This window comes from Xiphophorus couchianus, chromosome 15, assembly GCF_001444195.1.
Source record: "Xiphophorus couchianus chromosome 15, X_couchianus-1.0, whole genome shotgun sequence".
In the NCBI taxonomy this organism is placed as follows: Eukaryota; Metazoa; Chordata; class Actinopteri; order Cyprinodontiformes; family Poeciliidae; genus Xiphophorus; species Xiphophorus couchianus.
This window is the reverse complement of record NC_040242.1, coordinates 15969658-15995888: the sequence shown is the minus strand read 5'-3', so window position 1 is coordinate 15995888 and position 26231 is coordinate 15969658. Positions and strand designations below refer to the sequence as shown.

At 42.1% G+C, this 26231-nt stretch overlaps 1 protein-coding gene across 1 annotated transcript; it reads right to left on the bottom strand.

Moving 5' to 3' along the window:
- lrfn5b (leucine rich repeat and fibronectin type III domain containing 5b) lies at nt 1-25768 on the bottom strand. The gene is made up of 6 exons (XM_028039703.1): nt 23234-25768; nt 9886-10801; nt 8653-8827; nt 2979-3312; nt 1953-2253; nt 1-1664 (listed from the first exon to the last, which is right to left on the bottom strand). The coding sequence occupies exons 2-6, from the start codon at nt 10774-10776 to the stop codon at nt 960-962; spliced, it is 2406 nt and encodes an 801-aa protein (XP_027895504.1). The 5' UTR covers nt 10777-10801; nt 23234-25768; the 3' UTR covers nt 1-959.
- Nucleotides 25769-26231: the final 463 nt, after the last annotated feature.

Below are 26231 nucleotides of genomic sequence, written 5' to 3'. Positions count from 1 at the left end.
GTCAGTTTTTTTCCCCTTTTTTGTTTTATCACTGGTTTATTTGTACTAGTAAACATCAAACAGAAACAACAGCAAAATCAAGAGCGGTCGGCCTCCCGTTCTCGTGATTCTCCCTTTCTTTCTTACATCGACAAAGTTAATTTACAATAGTTGTTGTCGGCATGACAAGATAAACGTCTGCGAGTATAAAATATGGAAATGAGCCGTTCCTCTGGATCTCACCCACACGTAATATCAGATTAGTTGCAGCACCTGTCATGCCACCGGTGCTGGTTCAGGTTGCCGCTCGAATCAGTCGTGACAGGAATCCTATTTGAGCGGAGTCTTTATGTAATTACGTGATAAAAATTTATCGATTCAAACTGGACGGCAGTATTAGGCTGAGTCGACTTGTGCCACAAGAAAGGAAAAAGAAATGCTGCATTGTGCTGGAACTGGGAGTGTTGGGATGAGGAGCCGGAGCGCTCTCTTGTCTACTACATTCTGTTCCCGCATCTCCAGGATGTAAAGCACATTCCTAATCTCTTGAAAAGTCTTGACGTTCAAAGTCTTCAGAGATGCCGTCACCTCAGGTTAGAGGCGGTATAATACCATCACACAAGCCCCCTGTGTGATGCTCTCCTTATTATACAGTATGTTCAGGTTACTGCATTCACAACCACATGAACACTTATGGTTGCACTGAGATATATGGTATCTCACAGAACTAAACATTTTTGTACATGGCATTGTTTTTATACATTGTTGTGCCTTTCATTGAAGTTGATATAAAGTAGACTCTGATAGGTTATATGGTAGAAAACAAATGTGAACAGTCTCCCTTGACTCCCTGTGTGCCTGCCTTCCTCGTGTTCCCCAAAGAGGGATGTCGAAACAAGGAAGAAAATTCTCAGTATGTTTCACAGCGGACTTCCCAACCCAATCCAAGGAAAGCCAAGGATGCACAAGTGAAGTTGAAATCATAAAGTGCTCTCCAGCAGCCACTCAGACCTGGATAGTTTGCCCCTGGCTCGATGAATGTTTGTTGTGCTCTCGAGCTGGGGAAGCTCTCCGCTCATTGACAGGCTGCGCTTGGAGCGCAGGCCAGCCCCGACTTTGGGGTAGGCTACGTAGCAGCGCTCCCTGTACGATGAGTCTGCGTTAAGCGAGTGCCGGCGGTTCACTCTCACCGCTCCTGCAGGAACAGTCATGTAATGTCGGGAGGTTTGGTGGGGTCGCGGGACTCTCGGAGCAGCAGTCCATTTCTGGGGTTGGCCGGGCCCTGGGGGAGCGGTGGAGACGGCAGTGGCTGTTTTGACCTCCGAAGAGTTATTGCGGTTCATGTTGTTGAGCTCAACGTCCGTCTGAGCTTCAGCTCGCCGGCCCTCCGAGGGTTTCGGTGGAGCGCCGGAACGCTTGGGCCTCGGCGCTCCTGGGGAGGCCGGGTGCCAGCTATGACTGCCAGCAGAGGTAGACACCATGCAGTCAGGAACAGAAGGTTTTGTGGTGGGCACCGAGACGGGAGGTCGTTGCTTGGTTGGCTCCGGAGGTGGGAGGGCGACTCTGGCGCATTCCTTGTCATTCTTCTCTGGACGGAGGACCTGTTTAGAGAGGGACTTGGGGATGCCACAGCCCTGTAGCTGTCCATCGCTGCTCAGTGATCGGATATCCCCCATCTCCAGGGCCTGGTCCAACATGAGGTAAACACAAGAGAGAAGGGAAAAACAATGACACATTTAGTAGATTCCCACATTTTCAAAGCAGTACAGTACCTTGCTCTTTGACCAGAGCAGCCATTTGACCACCTGCTCTGGCTGGTCAATATGTTACTTTCAGTTGTTATGAATGTGGTAAATATATCAAATGTGACTTCGCAATATAACGCCTTGAAATTGGTCCTTTGTCTCTTGAAAGACTGCTCTTTCAGGAAGTCATGTAGGGAATTGTTAAACCTACACAACAGCCTTACTGACCTTGTCTGCATCCCCTTGGCTACACACTCGGTAACGCACAATGAGGAAGATGATGAAGGCGAGCACGGACGCCACGATAATCCCTCCAATGATGACCACGATGGTCCCGCCGAGGAACTGCGACTGCATGAAGTGGCACCGCAGATACTGCGGCTCGGTGGTGAAGTGGATGCAGCCTATCACCCTGGTGGCGGTCAGCGAGGTGACCTGGTCGTCGTAGATGGCCAGGACACATAGATCGTATTGCGTGCCAGCCGCCAAGTTGTTCACCAGAATGTTCTTGCTGGTTGGGGGGATCATTCTGCAAAGGGAAGCAGACAGATTATTAAGCCTACTGTTGTTTGGATGAAATGACTCTCACGGGGCTACTTAAGATCTTTATAAACAAAATCTGTTATTTGACATATGACTTATTCTTTCATCAATATCACTGGTAAAAACCTGCTTGGGAGCGCAGTATGACTGTTTGTTTAGCAGCCACTGCTGAAAGACCATATGCGATGCTGACCCTTAAGTTCATTTTGGAAAAAAAAAAAGAGCTGGTGCAATGATCCCATCATATCTCAGTGATTAACAGTAAATCTGGAGTGAAAGCAGGCTGGGATAAGAGAAAGCTGGGTGCTGTGCGTCTTCAGATAGGCTCATATGAAGCATCTGATGCTCTTTGTGAAACAATAGAATACGGCTCTTTCATCTCCCCATGGGTCTGCAGCTTAATGCTGACATTCTGTTTTGATTTTGTTGATTAGGCATTATCAAGGCCTTGCATATAGTAAATAATACACAAGGGGGATTAGAGTCAAAGGAGATAAATTCATGTGCAGTGCATTAGTCTTCCTGATGAGTTTGAGTGATACGGCGAATGAGGCAAACAGTCGGGTCCGGCTTTTAATGACTTAACTGCTAAAGACATTCAGGCATTCGTAGCTCAGTGTGAACATTAGAAAATGATTAAGATTTTATGACTGCAAAGAAAACTTTCTACACCTTCTGTAACGTCATATCGAGTTCAATGTTTCTGCTCACCTGTACACCAGCGAGTCATCGTATGTGCCGTTGTACTGGATCTGAAACATGCGGATTCCAGGGATGCTCCTGTGGAAGTTGAACTTCACCAGGGCCGAGGTGGAGGTGGCCTCGGCTACCACCACTTTCTTCTCCTGGCTCGTCTTCGCGTTCCCCAGAGGCACCCCTCCCGCCTCGGCTCCCGTCTTGGTCACCGTGGCGATATCTGACGATCCGGGGTCGGGCTCTTGCTCCGCGATCGTGTCGTTGGTGATGTGAGGGAGTTTAGCGATGAGCAGATCCACCGTCTGGTGGGCCTCTCCGGCCGGGTTGGAGGCCACGCAGGTGAAGGAACCTGAAACACAAGCCGAGGAGATTAGCACTCGGGAGGGGTTTATGATGTCTGTGACCACAATACCGCCTGGCAGGTATTGTTTTCTTTGTTAAACAAGAAAAGAAGAAAACAACAAACCTGCCACCTTCAAATTTTTTAAATTGCTAGCCACTTACAAGCTAGAACAAACTTTTAACTTTATAATTTTCCACAAAATTCTAAATTGGGCTAATAACTTTTATGGTACTTTTCTGATAGGCTATTGGAAAGCTATTTGTTGTTGGTTTTGCATTACTTTTTAATTAGATTCTCAAAATTTATGCAACTTTTTATTAAAGAAGAATTAATTTATCTATGAGATTGCTGCCCAAGTGTGAAGTTGTTTCTAAGCCTGTCACAATAAGCAATTAATCAATTAATCGCATGATAAATTAAAAAAACTTGATCAGTTCCAGTGTTAATTGTCCTTTACGAACTTAACGTTTATTGGTCTTTGAGAGAGCAAACTTGCAATATTAAGCCGTCATCATTATATGACTTGAAAATAGTCTTAAAACAACAATATTATTGTTCATAGCAATAGTTACTGGGACAGTTTAATGTGCAGCAAAGTTTGTTGTTTCATAAAAGGCTTACTGTAATTATTATAATATCTTTTTACTATTCTTGTCAACTGACCTGTATTGGGATGTTACACATAGTGACACAGTTTAAACGCCGAACCATCATGCAATTTATTTGAGCGAATCTGCATAAAAAGATAAACTCGGCTAGAGTTAATCTGCCACAATGCCGAGAGATTTACCATCACACGCACATTTTTCCAAAGAAAAGTCATAAAAGTCACCTTTTGCACCAGAAGACTCTAAACGACAGCAAACCTTCCTTATTGAGTCCAATAAAAACTGAACAGTCTGTTTCTACCGCGCCTGGTTGTTTTTTATGCTGCCAAAATGTGCTAGCGAGCGCCTGGTTTTTATCACAGTAGCAAAAGTGAAGTATTAGCAGTTTTTTTTTTTTTTTTGTTCTGCTAGCAGCTGCAGAGCAGGACAAATCTGACTATCTGAGTCAGAAACAGCACTGCATTTAACCTCACCGTGGCAACGTGAACTCACAGCTGATGGGGATTTGATAACCAGCAGCTTCTCTCAATGCTGTTTCCTTTGAGCTCACTTGCATATTTAAGCTGAAACTTTAAAGCAGTTGGAAAAAAGAGGCGGTTTAATCACCGACTGACTACATTTACTCTGTAATGCACTGTCTAGATCACTAGATCTTCTATACCAGAGATTAGAAATACAGTCTTCTAGTCCCTGTTCTAGTCTTTCCACATGTGAGGCTGTTAAATCCACACATTGTTGTTTTTGGATAATGGAGAAGTAGATATGTTGAGGTTTTCCATCAGCCTAAATTTGACCAAACTCATTAGAATGTAGATCTGCACTATTAATTGATTTACTTTGTATTTACATTTTATCTGGTGTATTCAAAATTACATTTTTAACAATTGATATAAGTGACATTTATGCACATTTTATTTTTCTGAAAACATCTCCAAGCCAGAGAAAACAACAGCAAAGGACTGAAACCTCCTAGGAGGCTTGGCCCTGCAGCAGATGTCAAGATAAGCATCATGATGGCAGAAAAACACGATCCTCAAGGTTTACTATTATATCTCTCATAATAGAAAATAAAGCTCTTGGTGCAAAGAAAAAACAGAAATAAATCATTTCAATCTTACATCTGGAAGATGCCAGACTGAAACGGAGGGCAAAGAGCACTGTTGGAGCATTGCTTGAGTAATACTATAGATCAGTCTTCTTGTACATTGTATATATATATATATATATCGATATATATACATATAAATATATATATAAATATATATATATATATATATATATATATAAACTCCCGAGGACTAATTCTTGAGTCTCACAAGACAACAGAATAGGAAACTTTATGGGAATGGTAAATGGACTGGATTTATATTGCGTCTTTCAGGTTAGCCACTCAAAGCTCTTTGGACATTAGCCGCCTTCACCCAGTCGCACTCAGAAACCTGCACACATTTACACATCCACTCACAGACCGGTAAAACAGGGCTCGTCTTCCCATTGAGCCTCCGTCGCCCCACAAGAACCAGATAATCTCAACAAATGTGAATATACCCAGCATTTGAAAGCATAGTGTCATGTTGTGGCTTTCCCAAAACGGTGTGGTTTATTCTTCAGAATGTAGCTTTACTATGCAAATGGGAAAAACTGCAGCTTTTCCTTTTAAATCTAATGTCAATATGTTCAGCATCGAGGACAAGACTGTTTTATGCACGTCCCAAGATTCAGGCAGTTCTACAAAAAGAAAGAGAGCAATGGAAGATTATGTAAGAGCACAACTACCTCAGCACATGTGTATTTATATTTTCAATAAAATTCTGCGTTTCGACAGGTTTTAATTTAATGTGGGATTTCAGTCAGTCAAGACAAGATCTGAGTGTGGGGGTATGAAAACGAATTTGACTCCTTACAGATTTCTTCTGTTTTTGCTGTTTGTCACACTTGAATGTTTTTGGTGGTCAAGCAAATTTTATTGCAAAAAGATAAACCAAATACACAAAAGCAGTTTTCATTAGTGGAATACAACTATGCACACTAAACTTGTGTACTGGGAAGAAAAGGGAATGGCTCTTCTTGTTAAATCATGAATTATCTGTGATTAAGCGTCATTTTTAAGAACGCTGAGCTCAGTTTCACAAGCCAAACACAGTACTTATTATTACCTCACACGCTGATGAAAAGTAATTTAAATATAACCTTTCTGACAACATGAAAGATCTAAAAAAAAAGCAACATATACTCTTAAAAACATCTCGCAGTTGACATCAATCTGTCTGGAAAGGGTTACAAAGCCATTCCTAAGACATTGAGACGCCAGCAAACAATTCACAAAAAAAAAAAAGCATGAAGCATTGCTGAAGATGTCCAAAAGAGAACAATCAAGCTAAATTACTCCAGGACCATAAAGACGATTCAACCAGGAGTTCGCGAGACAACATAGAAATACATCTAAAGCTCTGCAGGTTTCATTGGCTCAGCTAAAGTCTGTCACAAAAACACGAAACACTTCTGTTTTTAATTTTACCGTGGAATGTAGAAAATTGGAAAGAATATTGATTTATTTTACTTTTAATGTTTAACTTTTTTAAAACAAGATTAAGAAAGGCTAGTATTACATTTGGGTTCTTATTAAGGAACTTAAATAACTAGTCATCATTTGTCTCATCTCAGGTTCACAAGTTCAACTTGTTTTTACAAATTCCTATACTTACAAAGTTTTTAAGAAGCAAATTGAGTTTATTTATTTATTTTATCTGAGGTGTTTCTGGAGTCAGCATCTGGAGGTGGAAAAACAGATTATACTTGTAATTCAAACCTGTGAGATAAAATGCCTGTGAAAATGTGTAGAAAAGATTTATTTTGGTGATTCTCTAGTGAGCGTTTTGTGAATACCTGTCATAAGATATGCGATAGATATCCTTATAAGCTTCTCTTCCGACTATGGACAATAAAACTGATTGGGCAGCAACTAATCAAACTAGGTGATGCAAAAAAAAAAAAAAAGATTTTGTCATTAAGTTTAACTCAAGAGAAATAAGGGTACAGCTGAGGATGAACGCTGCTGCGACACCCTTCTTAATTTCGACCGGTTGTCTCCGGAGACTCTTTGTTCTCTTATCCAAGTCAGCAGATTGCATGATTATGATAAAATGAAACAAGAGTTTAGTCATTTCAGCAGTTTTCTTCAAATAATACGCTGTTTTTAACGGAATATAGAACGTTTTTCTGACTTTTCAAACTGCTGTGCAGTTTTGACAATAGTCACTGCTGATAATTTGCTCTGCACAAGCTCTGTCTCTTAAATGGCATAAACACAGCCCACATTTAGTCATAGAATATTTTTCTATGCTTTCTATTTTTGAATGAAGCTCTGCAAGGCTCTATTTTTGTTTTTCCCCCTTTGCTTCCACACATTTTGGACCAAAGTTAGGTGTCTTTGAATATAATGTTGCTGGTGGCCTGATACCAGTCCTCTTCCATTATCTAGACACTAAACTACACCATAAAATGCCATCCATTTTGGCTTCTAAAATTTGTCACAATAACTTTTGAAATCTTAGTCACCATTTTTCTCTACAGCTTGAGTTCTCTCATTTATTATTAGCCTTCTTTAATAAGCAGTCTCTAAATTTACTTTCAATTAAAATTTTATTGTTAAGATTTTCTACATGTAAATGACTCCTCACTTAGGATTAGGCTAGAGATTTATACATTTTAGATTTGACAGATTTATTTTTGCACCTGTAAGATACCAGTGCTAAACTAATACGTTTACTTTCTTGTGCTTACAGACCTAACATTATTTGAAGCTAAAACTCAATACAGAAATTAAATATCCAAACAAGTTGGTAAATTTATCCTCTTACACTTTTGAGTGAAATAATGTCTCTATAAAATGCAACTCAATGATCGCTCTGATTGGCCAGTTTGAAAGGTCACTGTCCAATCGTTGAAGAGTAAAGTTTGCAGAAAAAAAAAAACTAAACCACCTGGGAAAATGTGTAGAAAAGTTGTTTTTTTTCTGTGACTTCAGAAAGAGTCTTTATCTCCAGACAAGATCAAACAGATTTTTGCTTCGTATCTCTAATGAGATGTTCCCAAACTACAAATCTTTCCTGCACACAGTGCATTTTGCCTTAAGGATGCTCATCTGAATTGCAAAGTCATTTAAAAGTTAAGAGTATTATGCTTGCACATTTTCATATCAAAAGTGAAATACTAGCTCTTCTCTCTTAAGGGTCACAAAACAAAACCAAACAAAAACCCAAATCTCCTCTGATTGGTCAGGTAATTGGTTAAAACTTCAAAGAGAGTTTCTACTGTAATTCTTCAGGGCTGCCAGACCAGACGCTTGTGTTTCATGGCGATATGACAAAGCTTTCTAGCAGCTCAGCAGCACTGTGCCTTTTGTTGGGAGTAACTACTCCCTTTGGTGTCTAATTTGGGATTTTTAATTACATAAGCTATACAGTGTAAAACTAAAAGACAGGAGAAGCCCCACAAGAGAGGAGTTGGGTTCTTCTAAACTAGGTTATGATGTTCGCTTAAGTTGCGAGAGCCAACGTGCTTGGGAGAACTGTGCTGTGGCAGAGAAGAAGTCGCTCTTCTTTTTGCTTTTGTCGGTCTCCGCTATCTCAGCTGTGCATATGCATACTTCATCTTTGGGACTTTTGTGTGGCGCGAGCAAACATGTCATTCCGTTCTGTCAACATCACAAGCACCGCCACGGGGGTTGTAAACAGACCTGAGTCCTTGACGGTGCTGATGAGGATTTCCAGCGTGCCGTCTGTGTGGACCACGGCTCTGGAAGAGTTGGACATGAGCCGCGCGTCCGGCGCGATCCAGTGGATGATGGGGTCCGGGTCGCCCCTGGCTTTGCAGCGCAGAGTCACGCTCTGGCCCTCTAAAGCATGCAGCTCCTGAGTCAGAGGGACGCGAGGTAGAGAGGAATACGTTATGTAAACACACACACACACACACACACACACACGGAGTCGATATTACATTTGAGTTATTGTCAGTGATGGTGCCGCTTTACTCCATTTCCCCCCGTAAAATTGAACTTGAAAACTGTGATGGTTCAGAATGAAAATCTTAATTTTCTGTCGCTTTGGATAGCACAGATTTGCTGAAGACGTTTCACTTTAAAAAGGTTCATATGTTTTAACTTCTTCACAGACTTCAACGGATTTCATTGGGAATTTATGTGACCGACACAAAATAGCACATTGTTGTGAAACAGAAGGGACATGATGTGTGCTTTTTTTAAACTTTGCAATTATCTGTCTGTCCGTCTAATCTGTGGACGTCAAATTTAAAATTTTGCCACAGTTTCTGAATTAGCTTTATATTTGGACTTTGACTAGATCTGCCTAGCCCATAAACATTCTTTAATCTAAAACATGAGCTTAGGACCGGTTTACAGTGAATCAAAAATACATTTGTAAGAAGTCATTAAGTCTGAGACTCTCTGAGTCTCTGAAGTCTGAGACTCTTGAGCTAAACCACTCAGTTGAATCTCTGGCTGCAAGCTTATTATCCTAGTGGAAGGTGAACCTCATCAGTTTCACAGCTCTTGCAGCCATTAGAAAGTCTTCATCCAGGATTGTTCTGTATTTAGCTCCTTTCTCAACTCTTACCAGCTTTTTGTCCCTGTAGAGTAAAAAGCATCCCCACCGCATGATTCTGCTACAGCCATGTTCTCATTTTAATCAACACAAGCACGTTCTTTAAAAAGAATCTCCTTGAAAAGCCTTACAACAGACTAACACTTAGGTAAACATTTAACCAAACTCCTCCAACTGTGAATCCAGCAGTTTCTCTAAGACTTCTGATGCTCTGGAGCTAGTATTTGCTGAGAGTTACTGGAAAGCCCGATGTGGCACCTTGGATTAGCGAAAGCCATTTCTGGCTCAGAGCCTGTAACAGTAGAGTGTGTTATGTCTTAACAGTGAACAATTCAATTTGGAGATTATACCTGAGAGTGTCTGGTGATAAGAGGCGGCTCACACAGGAACTCTTCCTCTGAAACAGTCCAGAAATAACGCCCAGCTAGGTGTTGTGGGGAAGCGCAGGTCTCCAGATCATCCTCCCTCTGCAGCCTCCGCAGCCACAGCAGCTCGCAGTTGCACCTCAACGGGTTGCCGCCAAAGCTCAACGCGAATGACAAGGGCCCCATTATGCCGGACGTCGCCAGGACCCCGGCTCTTTGGAAAACGGGGTCAGGAGGGAGTTTCTGCAGCTTGTTGGAGGTTACGTCCAGCCTCTTAAGCTTCTGCAGCCCAGAGAAAGTGCCCTCTGGAATCAGGCTGAGCATGTTGTGATCCAGGTTGAGCGTATGGAGGTTGGACATCCTCTGAATGGCTATCCATGGGGCGCTTTCCAAGTTGTTGTAGGATAAGTCCAGCTCTTCCAGCGCTGTTAGGTCGTTGAAGGCCCCACTGTGGATGTGGGTGAGCTGGTTATTGTTGAGAATGAGGTGGTGCAGCTTGGACATGCCGCTGAAGGTGTCATTGGTGATGCGGGTCAGTCGGTTGCTGTCCAGGTGAAGAGCTCGGAGGTTCTCCAGGTCTCTGAAGGCATACGGTGCAATGGACCCAATGGTGTTGCGAGAGAGGGTCAGGTCCACCAGCTTGGTCATATTGGCAAAGTCCTTGCGCTTAATGCTGGTGACGAAGTTATCGCCGAGCCGCATCTCCACCGTGTGCCTGTCGATGTTGGGGGGCACGAACAGAAGCCCCTTTTTGTCACACAACGTCGCCAGGTTAGGGTTCAGCATCTGGCAGACGCAGCGTTTGGGGCAGATCTGGACCTTGTGCGCCTTCACAGCCACGCCGAGGATGATCAGGTAGACCAGGAACGACTCCATTTTATGTGAAATCAGGTAACCAGACCTAAAAAAAGAGATGCAAAACAATGAAGGTGAGCTATTTCTAGGGTTTATATGCAGTAAGGAAAAGTAAGGGTTTGGATTTCAGTGTTTCTCGGGTTTATACTCATTTTATTGTGTCCTTTTTGCTTTTCTTCCATTTTATCTACCTTCCTACCTACAGCTGCATTCCTAAATGTGACCTTCCATACTACCTTGCGTCCTATCTCGTTTCATTTCATGTACCCTTCTAATTTTCTTCCTTGCTTGTGTCCTTCTTAGCGTCCTCATCTGCCCTACCTAAGTCGTGTCCTTGTCCTTCCTTCTTTCCATCCTTACATCCATTGATGATTCCCTTTTTTATTCTTTTTTAACTTTCTTTCTTGTGAAATTGTATCTCAAGAAGGTCTCATTCCTAGTATTCTAGGAGTGAGAAATGTCATACTTGCTCCGAGTTTCCTTCCTTCCTTCACTGCTCCTAACTCCCTTAGTTTGTTCATTTGTTACTTTCTTCTGCATTTCCAATCTCCCATTGCTTCTATTGTCCCTCCTTGCTTCTTTCCTACTTTCCTTTCCTGTCCTATTTAAACACTGTCACTACAGACATATTTACCATTCGTGGTGAACTATTCTAATTGGAACATTACGGACTGAGAACTGGAACATGTGTAGGAACCCCACACTTCTGAAGCAGACCAACATGTAACCTATGGAAATATTACTTGTGTCGCCACTAACTAAGTGGATTATTTGTTGCTGGAGCGATGGCCCACATGGTGAGATAATTCCCTTTTAACTGAGGGAATTCTGCCCTGGAAAGTTTAAGCTTTTCTGCTGCATTTGGAACGCCAATGCCGCCAGCTCGAAGCTCTGGGAAACCAAACAGTGGGCAAGAAGTGAAGCAAGTCAACGCCTGAACAAACAAATACAGGCTGCTCAATTACACATGACACTAATTAATCACCTGCTGACTTGTGAGTGAAACATCGTTAGTAACCTTGCATGATTCTCTTTTTTTTTTTTTGTGGCGGCTTTCCCTTCAAGCCGCCACATACTTCCTTTTTTTTTGATATGATAATGCCAACGCTTTTATGTTTGTGTACAGAAGGATGAAAGTCTAGACTGGCAGTTCGGGGGCCTCATGAAAATTAGACCGATATCTCTCCGGATCATATCGCCAATAGGAAGGGATGATTGGGCCCAGAGCCTCGACGGGTGTGTGCTATGCCTCGCTATTGATTTTCTCTCGCCTCTCTCTGCTGCTTCTTTTACTTATGACACAGCCGAGACGAGAGGATAAGATGAGATCCATTTGATGAATCCGGAGACGCTGTCAGGGATGTGGAATGTCATAAAACTAAGACCTTGGAGATCAGATCACAGCTTTGCAGGTGAGCCACAATGTATCAGAGCATAAGTGACACTACAAGTGATTATATTACGGAGGCTCTAACCTTCTGGGCGGGCCCAGCGGCGCACATAAAAGGTACAGCAGTTTAATCGAAAGTCCGAAAGACAACCTTTAAATACAGAGAGGAACGGCTGATTTATTATTAAAAACCTTCCAGAGTTTGCCATCAATACCTACAATCAGTGGCGCAAAATCTGGGTGTGTACACTTTATGCGACGCTTTGGGGCTCCCTGCCAGAGGGGGCGCCAAAACAATGGGGTAATAATTATGCCAGTAATTGTGCCTATAATGAAGAGGGATCCAAACTTTTCGCCCTGGGGGCCAAAACTGTCAGTTTGAAACTAATAAAGAGAAACAAAATTTAGATTTTTTTTGTTGTTTCCTTTTTATTTGTTCTATTTTAATTAAATAAAGTCTGATTTCTATAGAAAATTGAGCTGTAGATGTGATAAAATCTCCCAACTTTGCCTTGTTTAAAAGGGACACACAAAAATCTGCTGGCAATGTTTTAAAGCTAACATTTATTTCTAATATCCTTGGATTTGTTGTCATTTTTACCACCTAAAACAACAAAGCAACAGAATTTGGATCCCTCTTTCTCTAGAAACTATTGGATTTTTCAGCTGAGTTTACCACCAAGGTCTCACTGAATGTTTACTGTTCTACTTACTATGAACTTGAAGTAAAAGTAAAAGACATTATTGACAAAATATAACTTGAATTCATCTATATTTTTGGAAAATTTCACTTTTAGTTAGGTTTTTTTTTTGCCCCCATCAATCTTCAACCTCAAGTTGGAAAATCAAAGTTGTGACACTTTTGTTTTGTGATCAAGGGCCACAAATGCTATCATGTGTCTGCATACACCTAAAGGAATAGCTGCGTCCCCACCCATGATATCAACGTTAGCCCTCAGATAGAGCAAATAAAATTCTCGCTTCAGCAAAAAGAAACTGTCATGCTATGAAAGCAGCTTCTGCACCTGAGTGGCGACGCACAGCTCACAGTGCAATAACCTTGCCCCTCTGAGTATGCTGAAAAGCTCATAAAGGAAACAACACACAGGATAAGAGTGACACACCGCCAAGCAGGGGCACGCTTTGAGTTTTCTTCTCTTTTTTTGTCTTCTTCTTCTTCCTCCACCTCACATGAGGCTGGCAGAGAAGGAAGCCCAGTGGCAGCCGCTGTCAGCTGGGTAAAAAGTAGCGCAGCCTGACAAGGAGGCAGGAACGAGGTCGCCTTTAAATGGCACATAATAGCGAGGGGAGGAATATTATTGGGGAGAACATGCTGACATTTTTATGAGGCGCTGCTGATGAAGCGGCGAGGAAGAAACGTCTTCCCCTGACCCATTTTTATGTGGGACAACTTCGGCAGATCGCGCAAGATTTGTGGATTTTGTGTGGCGGTGCGTGGACTGGAGTTAGGAGAGAAATGGAGTGGGGAGACGGCACTGACTGCTGCCAGGGTCCTTATTCTTAAAGGGCCTTGGGAAAATATTCGGATCCCATCTCCCTTCACATTTTCTCATTTTGTCACGCCGAGACCACAAACCCTCAACCTATTTCATCAGGAGTTTATCTATCAAACCAAACCAAAGCACTGTCAGGTAGAATTAAAAGGATGGATGGATCTTTTTTTTTTTTTTTTTTTTACAAATGGCAATATAAAAAGTGTGGCTAGCATTTGTATTTAGAGCCAATAATCTCATGGTATGTTACTTAAATTGTAGCTGTAAATTGTTGAGATTGAAGGAGTTTAGGCTGAGTCAGATTGGTGAATAACATAAACTCCTGGATTCGGTGGAATAATCTGGACTTTGATTAGGCCCTTCCATTACCTGAATGTGCTTTGATATACTGTCTGTTATTCCGCAATAGCTAGCCCCGCCCACTTCCTCACTACTTCTCCTGGGCTGACTACTGACCAGTTCTCTGTCTAACAGGTCCGGAAAATCTCTAAGACCTGGGTATTACCCTGCGAGTGATCTTTAAGAGATAGTCTGTTCGAACTGGTGGCGAAAGCGATTCGTCTAGCTCTAACTACCTCCGATCCAGAAGTTACAACCCTTTACAGTTAAGAAACAATCAGCTGAGTAGCCCTCGCAGCTGCATAATTCCAATAACCACTCCTGTTAACGGTAGCTCGCTTCCTAAAATATAACTCGCTCTTGGAACCGGCTAGATTAGTTTAGTGACTTAGATGTAAGTCCCAGGGTCATTATTTACACTCACTAAAGGAAATTATGAAGCCACCTTTTTACTGGAATCATGTACATTAGTTTTACCTCAATTAAAAGAACTGAAAAATGATTAATTGACTCAATTACTTCCAATGTCCACCAACCTCATCAGAATTTTATATTATAAATTTATTAAGCAAGCGTAAGCAGGGATATGCGACATACCTATGTCGCAAGCTCTGAGATATATTTTTAGAGAGCAGATTCAACTCATTCCCAGTTGATAATGGATCTTTAGCAACAGGAACAGCCAGTAGCCTTGGTCAGAGTCTTTGTCCTTGTGTGGGAAGATCCTCCTTGGAATAGAAGCAAAGCAAAATGGGTCCAAATCCTTCGAAAACCCAGCTCTTTATCCCTCCGGGACCTTTGTCTTTTCTCCAAGTCTGTTGCAATATTCGAGACCATTGGGCTGAGGCAAGGCCGACGGTCAAATCAGGAACCAGAGTTGGGGCAATAGGGTCTTTGTCCTTTCTATGCGGCGCGAAGTCTCAACTTTTCCTGTGGTTCCGATGTGCGGTCTCCTGCTATTTCCTCAGTCTGCTTCTCCGGGTTGACTCTCCTCCAACGCCGCGGACAAAGAACGAACGCTTCCTCATTTCAGTCCTCTTTTATACTTTTCTCTGCCATAGTTGTGTATGGCAAGCACATCTGCTGATTCCTGGAATGCCCCGACGGCCCCCACCCTGTTCGCTGGGTTGTGTAAAAGGTCCCATTCTTCCTGAGCTTGCGACATCTCTTGTCAGCAGACACTTACTCATCATGTTGTCTCCAACGTTATAACTTCCTCACCATGTTATCTGTTACAAATCATTTGCCATTGTATTAAAATCATCACGTTTAAATTGTTTCAACTTTGATTCTTCATTAGGAGTAATCACTTCTTTCACTTACTATAAATCATTAACCATAATCATTACAGTGTTATTCGTACAGATCATTATTCAGAGATACATTTCAGAAAATTATTCAGTGATTACTTATACCCATGTTATACATTATTTCGATTATCATTGTTTGTTATAATCAACTTACAAGATTGCTTTATTTCTCTCAGACTATCATGCCCTTTTTCTGCGTGTTCCTGGACAGATCTCCCACCCCCATACCAGGTTTCTTGACAATACGTACTCCTCACACTAGAAGGCAAACCTCCAGCTTAGTCTCGTCTTTTCCCTGATGGCTCTTCTTTCATTGTGGATTAAAGAAATGTGTGATATGTGATCTTGCTATGTTGTTATTGCCTTTTATGTTGTTCAAGGCTCATCTGGGGGACACATTCAAAGTAGCTAAGAGTATAAATGCTGCAGAGTCCTGTTTTTGTTCAAATGTAACATTTATCCCCATGTAAATAAACAATAATGAATGAACGACTGCAGTATCCTACAAGATTTCCTTCATGATTGCCTTTTATTCACCTCCTTCCATAGTAAAGTGACATTGAGTATTATGAAAGGTGCTTCTAAATAAATTCTAATGCTGCTATCATTATGTAGCCCAAAGGAAGTTTCATTTTGGTTTGATCTGACCAGAACACCTCAGTTGAAATGTTTTCTGCGTAAATGGCTTCTTACAAACTGCCCACCGGACTCTCTGTGTCTTTCTGTCAACAGTGGCTTTCTTCTTGCCGTAAAGGCCAGATTTGTGGAGCGCGCGGCCAGTAGCTGTCCAGTTAGCAGGTTTTATTTCCTGAGCTGTTGGTCCCTGCAGCTCCTCTAGAGTTGCCGAGGGACGTTTGCTTCTTCTCTGATCAATACTCCCTTTGACCGATGTGCCGGTTTGTGGCGACACCAGTTTGTTTGTGGTTTGGACGTTGTGCTGAAGTCAGACGAGTTTAACAGTTTAACAAGTTAAAACTTGGTCATTTTAGTGTTTATCTCTTGAGTTCCTGGTCTTTATCCTGCCGTTTGTTCAAATGAGCGCCAACAAAATTGCCCGGCCTTCACAACACAGCTGATTTAAATGAAAAATCAGCTGGAACTGGTTACTGATGAGGCGAGTTTTGAAGGGAGCTGGCAGAACTGGGTTTGATTCAGGCGCAAATCCAAATGCAGCTTGGTCTGTTACACGAAATCCCAATGAAAAATATTCAAGTGTGTGGCTTTAACAAGACAGCTGAAGCTATTTGTGAGCAAAGCACAATATTTTCCCACTTTAATCTATGTGTGCATATGTATCTGAGGGGGAAATAAAACGGCTGCAACAGCTGAGGTGTAATCAGTGTGTGCCAAACACCTCTTCCCCTTACTGAATGGTCTGGTTGTGCACTGAGGCAAAGAGAACCTGCTATTTCCAGTCTCAAATGACGCTGAAGACATGATATTGATTCACTCTGCAGAGACTGGGCCCTCTCTTTTCTTTTTCTTTTTTTTTCTTTTGCTGCTAAAAACCCAGCCGAACGTGTGGCCCTGTTGCAGTAGTAATCCTTTCAAGATTTGTTCTGCGAGGACAAAAAAGAAAAGAAAAGAAAAAGTACAGCACGTGTTTCCCGCCCGGCCTCACCGCAGAGGGTCCGGCAGGAAACAGTCCTATCTGTTACCGTCTCCTCGATTTGCATTTAATTATGGCCGCTCTGCTCCACGGAGATTTGCATAACAGGTTGCACTCATCAGGTACACGAACAAATAGGTAGATAATCAATTAATGCTCTCATCAATCACACACTTGATCTTTAAATGTCACACCCCACCTCCCGGAAAATCATTACCGTCCAGGTTGCAGATTTCATTACAGCGATGCGACGCGGGGAGGCCCGGGAATAAACAAGACAGAAAGCAGATGACGTATCAACGCGTGGACCGCAAAAGTCCTGCTTTTTGTCAATCAAACTTTCGCTTACTACCTCCGAGCAGGTACTTCCACCCTTAGAGAGCGGAGCAGACTGACAGCCCACACCCACATATGCACACTGGTGGGTGGATTTGTGCCTAATAGAGGCACAAGCTTACCACACACACACACACACACACACACACACACAACAACAACAACATCCTCCAGCTACAGAGACACACTCGTGTGCCGCAGCAGCGTGCTTTAGCAGAGGATATCCATGGTCTCCCTCGGGTGGCATTTGCCAAGAAAATCCTTATGCAGCACGTCGCGTGCCAATCAGCCTTGGGAGGTCATTAGGGAAGGGAGGTGGGGATATGTTTTCAGATGGTCTAACTTATGGTGGAGGTCATGCGAAGACGTATAATCTTCTGGACTGGAAATCAGGGAAAGCGGCCCGGCGCGTTAATGAGCTCCGTCGACTCAATGGCGGCACATGGCAGCGTGTAACCCTGGGTTACTCGGTGATTTGCGGCCCTGGAGGTAAAGCGATGCTGCAACGTGATGGCAAAACGGCTTCAACGCAGCAGTGAAACGGCTCTGCTACGTGAGGCCAAACGGATCCCCGAGTAGTGGATCATATTTTCACTGAGCTGGGAGAAATTCTGACCACAGAAATGTTGTTGAGGACTTTCTACCATACATACATACATTTCCCCCCCCACACACACTTTCTAGTGTAAATGTGTCCATGTGCTGTGACGCCTGTTTACCAGCAATAAGTCTGCCCATGTTAGAGCCCGATAACTCCTGGGTGACAGCCTTGATGTCATGGCAACACAGAAAACGTCACTTTTGGGCGCAAAGTAATCAGCAGCTGATTTTTTTTTTTTCTTCCTAGCAGCCCTGACATGATCTACAGCAAAGGTTACGGTTGAAGGCCATGACGGAGACCCACTGCACCATTTATGACAGGAGAAGACTGCAAACTCAGCTAATTTTGTATTGGATTTAATGTCTCAATTGCTTTTCCCAGTCTTGCACATAATAAAAAAAAACTTAAATGACTTGATGGGAAACCTGATGCAGTTGAAATAATTTTTTCCGGTGAGAAAGGCTTGTGGGTGTGTGTGTGTGTGTGTGTGTGTGTGTGGGAGTGGGCATTTGAGTGTGCCAAGGGGATAGCATACTAAGCAGAGCCCACTGCATCAATAGAAGTGCTGTTCATTAGAATCTACATTTCCTCCTTGTAATTCCAAGTGTTTTACTCCACACGGCATCACAAGATATTCCGTGTTAACTCGATCTGCGGGATATTTCCCAGTTGGAGAGTAGGTCAAAACTCTTCTCTTGTTCTTCATTTTATGCGTAAGCCAAGCTGGTCTGGGGGTGGGGAGAGAAAAAACAAAAAAATCATGTTCGGATCTTAATGTGAATTATAAATGGGATTTGGATCTTTGTGCTTGCTCCATTGCAACACACCCTGATGTAACCTGGAATTTGCTTCAAGGCTGACAAATGAAGAGTCTCTGAGCAATCCCTGTGAATAACATTCAACTGCTCGCCTAATGGCAGAGATGTGATAATTAGTGAGCATGCCTTTTCCTTGTCAGCTATAGCTGCAAATCAGATAAATCAAGTTAAGTGTTTTTATTGCATTTTCAACCACTATTAGTTTCACCGGTGGTTTTGGCAACTCCAGACTTTCTAATCCATTTTATGTAGATTTCCTAAACAGTGATAAAATGATGCCTCGTGTGAGATTGGTCTCGGGTTTCTGACCAACATGTAAGCTGCCTCATATTGTTTGGATCTCATTGCTGCGGGACCTGCAGGGTTGCTTAGGCTGCAACCTTCTTTGTGGCACGTAATATATCTATTAGCAGCAGTATATATATTTTTTTTTTTTTCATTAGCGAAGATACTAACAAAACTCAGCTGTAGTGTTGTAGAAAACATAGACAAAGAAGACATCGGAAACTGAATTTCCATTTGCTCTTTTTTGGATACAAAATGCTGTTGCTGCAGCACAGCCTTCTGTAACAGGAAGTTAGAAAAGTGACAGATGAAAGTTCTTATTAACAATGGCAACACAGAGTCGTGACAATAAAGAACGAACTGAGTCTAATGATTAAGTGGGAATGAATGGCGGTCGTGAGCCTTTGTTGGCCTCCTGAATAAGACGGAGAACAGGCACAAGGGGAGGAGCACAGCAGAGTGCATGTGCAGTGCTTATTGGATATGCAGGTATCACAACATTGTCTGAATTGGCTTCGTATGAGCATCTAGTGGTCTGGAGCACCTTTCCAATGACAGAAATGGGTAAAGAAACATACAGTACTGCTGACCTAAGCCGACTTCGTACAAATCTATTGTTGATAGCCAGCCACCATGAACAAGCGTTTTCACACATGAATCAAAATTTGATAGATATGTTAATAAAAAGCAGAACTATGCTCATATCCTTGAATTGAGAAATGCCTGGAAAGGGTTGTCTGTTGGACGTTGTTGTTTTGTATGTTTCCCTTCTCATATTTGTCTAAATCCACCAGGGTCCCGTCTTAGTCTTTCATTTTGAGACCAATGCCTAGCCCATCAGAGACTAATCTGACAAATTGCTTCTAAATTATTGGGCTCTTGTTTTTCACTAAACCCCCAAATGAGACCATAGTGTTGCCGTGAAGTAGTTGCCCAACACAATGCAGTCAGGTTCACATTTGTAGTTTAATGCCTCAAAGAAAACAGTATTATTTATGTGCCACGTAAACAAAAGGATGATGTATTTTAGTTGGCAGCGGAAAGATTTGCTGCCTTAACGTAAGAGAAACTTTACACAATTAGCAGTAAAGAATATTTTCTTAATTCATTAGAAGATAAACTTACAAAAATATAGTGGTGGTGTTGGCATAGAGCACAGAAATGAAAATCACACAGCTGAAACCTTGCTAGCACACAAGCTAGCATTAGCGCCGCAGACAAGCTAACTACAGCAGGAAGTTGGGAAAATATCAGTGAAAAGTAAGATGAAGGGAATTATGTTAAACTTATGTCCACATAAACATGTAAAGTGAATGAATTTAGCAGTTTTCAATATTAGTGTGAGTGCTTTATGATTGCTGTTAATGATCCATCATGATATTTAAAAGTATATTTGGCAAAGTATGCTCCACATAAATCTACAAAGAGAAAAAGCAACATCACTTTCTTTTTTAATGGCAAACAACTGAAAGGCTTAATCTACTGGTATTTCCAATAAAGAATACCAGAGGTGGATATTTCCCAGTAGAATAAAAAACAAACTTCTGCTCGGCTAGTTTTTACGCCCAGTTCTTCCCTGTCAACATTTACCCATTTGGGTCTCCCAATTTGAAATCTATCCCTAACTCACTGGGGGCTAATCTGACAAATTGGTTCTAAGTTATTACGCTCTTCTTTTTCATTTGCCTCAAACCCCCAGATGAAGCCGTAACGTTGCCGTGAAGTAAATGTCAGTAGACATCGGAATGCAGTCAGATTAATATTTGAAGTCGAATGCCTCAAGATAAACAGTCGGTGCCATTAAACCGTAGCAAAAGACAGGAGAGCAAATTTCTGGAAAATTAAGCGAAAACAGTGATGGAAATATGATGTTTCTGTAAAGTTCACCCAGCTGATTATCATATAGATGACTGAAGACAATTTAAAAGAATACACAAAATGACTGCAGCCAGCTAGCATAATTGTGACAGGCTGAACGTAGTTCTATTGGTATGTAGATGAGAGAATTTGGATAATATGCTATGCTGTGTTACACGTAGGATTTTCTATGGTTTTGTTTATATGTGAGAAGACAAAGGCCAAACAGAAACCATCTTTGCACCTACTGTTTATTTTTCTCTATGCCAAAGACCTTTGGGGTACTGTTGTTTCTGCCTCGCACAGCAACAAAACAGCTTAATAATAATAGGCTGTAAACATATCCATATAATGCACACACACAGAGAAGCAAGTGCACATACATTCATATGCAGTGAAAGTAGTTAAATATAACATCCAGTGGTGTGTGGGTGTGTGTGTGTGTGTGTGTTCTCTAAGTACAGAACAGTAACAACAACAAAAAAACACAGCTGGCCTGGTTAATGAAGTATGGATTTCCACTACAGGATTTCACAAAGAATAGAGCACAATAAAGACAAAAACAGCAAAACTGCACTTTGTGTTTATGTGGGCTAACGACATCACAAGCGGCACGAGGGCTGAGCTGATCAGCTGGTGTTGAGTGAGCAACTTCTGACGGATTCTGACGTTGTGATTCTGCGTCGGTTACGACGGGGTTGAGTTTTACATGTCTGAGTCAGCGTTTGACTCCAGGACGGACGGTGGAGCAAATGGGAGACAATGACGATATTTAGCTTCAGAACCATAACTGGTGTAGATCTGTTTATATTCTTGTTGATTCTAATTGGTTTCTGTGCATGTTCACCACTCATAAAATGGGCCTGTAAAATGCCATATTCTGACAGTTAACACCTTTATTTGATTTTCCAGTGAAAAACACAACTTGCAGCGTAAACTGCTCTAGCTAGCCCAACAAACTTCCTTTGTTCCAACTACTCGATGATGGGATTATTTACACATTTCTTCTCTGTTGTGTTTGTTAAAGTGATGATGATGGGATGAGTTGGACTGCAGGTGAATGGAGGAAGGGGCTAGCTGGTTGGATAAAAAAAGTAAATTTCGACCGAACCGGTCACTCAGATCTGCAGAAAATATTCTTATTAAATATTTTTTATTTCCGAGGACTAGACTTAACGGTTTTACATATTTTAAGAGTGATCTTTGTAGATCTTTGATAATGACATTGTAGTTTTCATAAACTGCTTCCATGTCTTTCTTTTTATTATTTTTGCCAATTTTTCACAAAATCCATACTTTTCTCTCCAGCGTTTCGTTGATGCGAATTACAGATCTCCGAAAGAGGAATTTCATTTGAAACAAGGACAACAGAAAATCACAAATACCTTCTGTGATGTCACAGCACAGGCGTCCGCTCGGAAGCTAGTCTTTAGGAGTTCATGTCGTCTCAAATCAATGACAACTTACAACAGCAAAAAAAAAAATACAACACCTGACCACAAAATACCCTATGTGTAACAAATCGCATCTAAAGGGAGATGAAGTGGCTCCACGTAGAAGTTGGCACCGGGTTTCCCTTTAAAGAAAGCCCTTCTTCGGCCCGTTTTCGAGGCGAGTGGTAAATTTGGGTCAGTGAACGCGAGAGGCCGGTGTGGACGCGGAGCCACCGATCACATCCCGGCCATCAGTGGAAGGTGCAGCAGCACAGAAAACACTCAGCACATTCACAGAGCAGCGAGAGGCGTGGGCTTGCTTTCACAGGGGTAGCAGTTACAATGGGGGCCTCTGGCTCTCAGGAATAATAGGAGATGGATAACTAACACTCCACAGAGGGCAAGACCCTTTTCTGTCAATAATGATCATATTTGTCTTTTCTTTTTTTTTTTCTCCTTCTTTTTTCTTTTTTGTTCCACTGGTGATCCAGTCACCTGGCAACATGCACCTCTTCTCAGACTCATCAGTTTTGCTATTGGACTAATTGGGACTTCATCCCGTGCTAGTGACGGAGTGCAATTTGCATATCAGCTATAATCACAAAAGACAGTCTGCATCACCGTATCCTCTGGATACCATCAAACAAATCCTTTTTTTTTTTTTTTTTTTTGCCCCGCATTTATACTGAGAGAAGACTGAATAACCAGGCACCGTTCTCAGTTTCACCTGTAGGAGAAAAAAAAGAAGCCCAGCTCGAAATGCATCCAAGAGGATACTATAAATAAAACCATTATATCTGACGGCATGCCTCGAAGAATAGAGAGATTTTTTTTTGACCTTGCGGTACAAGTGTGCTGTCATGAGAATCCCTGTCACATTCAAATGAGAACTACTTCAAGTCTCTCTCTCTCTCTCTCTCTCTCAAAAAAAGAAAAAAAAAAGGAGAAAAGAGTTCAAATCCGCGATATAAAATCTTCAAATTTACCTTGCAAATGAAACATCAAGCCCAGTCAGAGGAGGCAGGCTGCGATCTTATTTCCTCCCAGGAGCTCTGCTGGCATACTGAGGGGCGGCTCGCCTAAAATGGGACCGTCGGCGCCTCTTGGAGATATTTCAGGTAGCTATCCCAAAGCATGAGTCTTGGCTCCTATAATGTGTGACGGCCTGCGAAACGAGCGATGCCCTTCAAGAAATCCATACCCGGCGGATAAAGGGCAATTCCTCCTTCCAGCGATCCTCTCGCATTAGATAACACTCAGAAAAAAAAAAAAAAATTGTCTTCATTTTTAGAAGGAGGTAAAACAGAGGGGGGAGGAGAGGGAGGGAGAGAGAGAGTGTGTGGGGGGCGCAAACTGCGTGAGGGGTCCCGGTGTGGATCGCCTCTCCTGCGCATCCAGAGGAGGAGAAAACGCCTTTTTTTTTTGTACGCTTGCTTTAATACGCGGCGCTGGGTGGCTGGTGTTGCGCTCAATCCGACCAGATGTTCGTCTCGCTTTCACAGGCTTTTTTTTCTCCTTTTTTTCCCCCCAGTCCGCCACGCAGGGGCTCAGTCAGAGCGACTTAATCCAGACTGACAGAGAGCTTTCTGCCGTTGTAGGCGGTGTAGTCCCCGCTTTGCCCCCGGACCGCTGTCTGCCACCGACCCGGCTCCATTTCTTGACCAGCAGCAGCGCTGTGCCCGGAATGGTAATTCGTGCGCTCCGAGCCGCACAGAGACCATTTGTGTGCAGCAGGCAGATGCAGCAGCAGTAGAACCTCGCAGCCTATCTCGCAGGCAGGCATCATAATTTATTCATGTAGACCGAACTACTGCTGCACTAAAAAAAAAAGAAAAAGAAAGAAACGCATCGGACCTATAATCTATGAGCGTTTATAAAAAGAAAGCTGGGTTGTCGATCAGATTCACACGTAGATGAGATGAAACATGAGTCGAGCTTATTGAAAATCCATCAGTTTCTTTTGCATAAAATCTTTGCCTGTGTCTTTCTTTCTCTCTCTCTTTCTTTCTTTCTTTCTAATCATGGACAACCCCAAAAATAGCAGCCTGTAAAGCTGAACATTCCCTTATGTATTCAATAGATTTTTTTGGGGGGGGGAAGCAGAAAGTGTTGAGTTGACTAAAACAGAGAGGCCTGGCTCCCTGAGGGTCTACTTGGCACCGAATCCATCATTATCTGATGCACCCACCCCGTAGCCTTTGTGCAAGTTGGCAAAGTATGGCCCTGTAAGTGCATAAGTTGACAGTAAGGTAGCTGTCTTGAAGCGTTTTTTTTCCCCCCTCTTCAGTTTTTCACAGGAAAAGTATCCACCTTTGCTCATCAACCAACATTTCTTTCCATTTCCCTTTGCAAATTGCTCCGATTGAGTTGAGGTGGATTGCTAAAGTGTGTCATTTTCAATTCTTAGCTTCAATTCTTAATATGGACTTTGAGTAGGACATCCTATCTCTTGAATATGCTTAGATCTAAACTACTAGGACAGTGTGGGTTCTTCCAGAAAGCTTCATTCATTTTCGCCATGTCTCTAAAAATCGCTGCTTCCAACAATGGCTTTCTTCTTGACTCCTTCTAATAAAGACCAGAACTTTGGAGTTCCATGACTAATAATCTCCCAACATAATTTATACTGATGAAGTAACAAAAATCTTCCATTTTAACAATGGAAAGCTGTGACTCGAAGTTAAAATGTGAAAAAAAAAATAATAATAATTGCAATGCAACAGCATAAATATCACCAAGCAATAATTTGCTGGGTCAAATGTTTCAAGTGTTATGAGCCCACATCTTGCCAGTGTCATTTTCTGCTTGCTGATAAAGAGTGTTGCAGCCATGTCCACACCTGACACGGGTGACAGTTCCTGAGGTGCCAAAAGTCACACAGAGTTCTGGATGCACAGTGACAGAGAGAGAGAGGAGGGAGGAAAGTGTGCACTTATCACAATGTTTACCTTTCTACATAATTCCCCAATATGGTCCAGGCCTGGTTGAAATTTTAATGGCTAATCAAACATGACTTTCAATGTCTTTGCGTTGTGCAGAGCCGAATTTAGAAGGATGTGGGTCCCGGGGCCGGAGCCAGTTTTGGTGTCCTATCCTTAGTTAGTCCTTCACATCAGCAGCTATGAATTGATGCATGTTTGATTCTTTCCCTGATCAACAGCTTCATGCCGTTACATAAAAATGAAGCACAACTTCACATTTTTCAAATAGTTGAGTATTGTTTACGTTCACAGAAATTACAAAATATTAAGGGACCGTACCTGATGTGGGCCTATTAGTGTTAAATAAAGCAAAAATGTTTGAAAAACATGCATTCATTAAAAAAAAAAAAGAAAAATAAAGATCTTTTGGGCCACCCCACAAAATTGGCACCCTGGGCTACAGCCCTTAAGCCCTGTATAAACTATAGAGGAAATGTAGCCTAAAAGAGGGAAATTTTAGGGGTTTTTTACAGACAGGTTGTAATAATTAGAATGAAATAGATTTAATTTAGGGGTATCAGATTAAAAGAAGCCAATTAGTAAAATATTTGTAGATGATTTTGAAAACCATGTGTCATTTTCTTTCCACTTTGAGCTCGATCCCATAAAACTCCAACACAATACGTCAAAGTCACTCTGACAAAAATGTGACAAACCTTTAATGAGTCTAAATACTTTTACAAGAGTACGTTTACTGAGGACAACGATCGAGTCGCCACTAATGGGGCTTCCTGTGAAACAACTGTTTGTTGACTTCGTCCTGAAAATTACCCCAAGGATCTCTAGGAATCAATTAACTAATCCAGTTCCATGACGTGTACCCAAGATCAATGAGAATTACAGGTGGTTTGGGGATTTCTCCACAACCAGGCTGGCAGGAGTCCCTTTGATCAGTTGATTTGTGCTGTTTTACAGTCGCAAAATCTGATGGATATATCTGGGGGTGGGATGCAATCAGTCTCTGTTGTTTCTCTCATTTCATGAGATCACCCACTAGTCGGTA

Bases quoted from the DNA above. Each gene is read 5' to 3' on its own strand.
- lrfn5b (XM_028039703.1), bottom strand. From the start codon at position 10,776: ATGGAGTCGTTCCTGGTCTACCTGATCATCCTCGGCGTGGCTGTGAAG. The intron at 8,828-9,885 runs GTATAATCTCCA...CCTCTGACTCAG, and splicing joins TTATCACCAGACACTCTCAG to GAGCTGCATGCTTTAGAGGG. The intron at 2,254-2,978 runs GTGAGCAGAAAC...TTCCCTTTGCAG, and splicing joins GATGACTCGCTGGTGTACAG to AATGATCCCCCCAACCAGCA.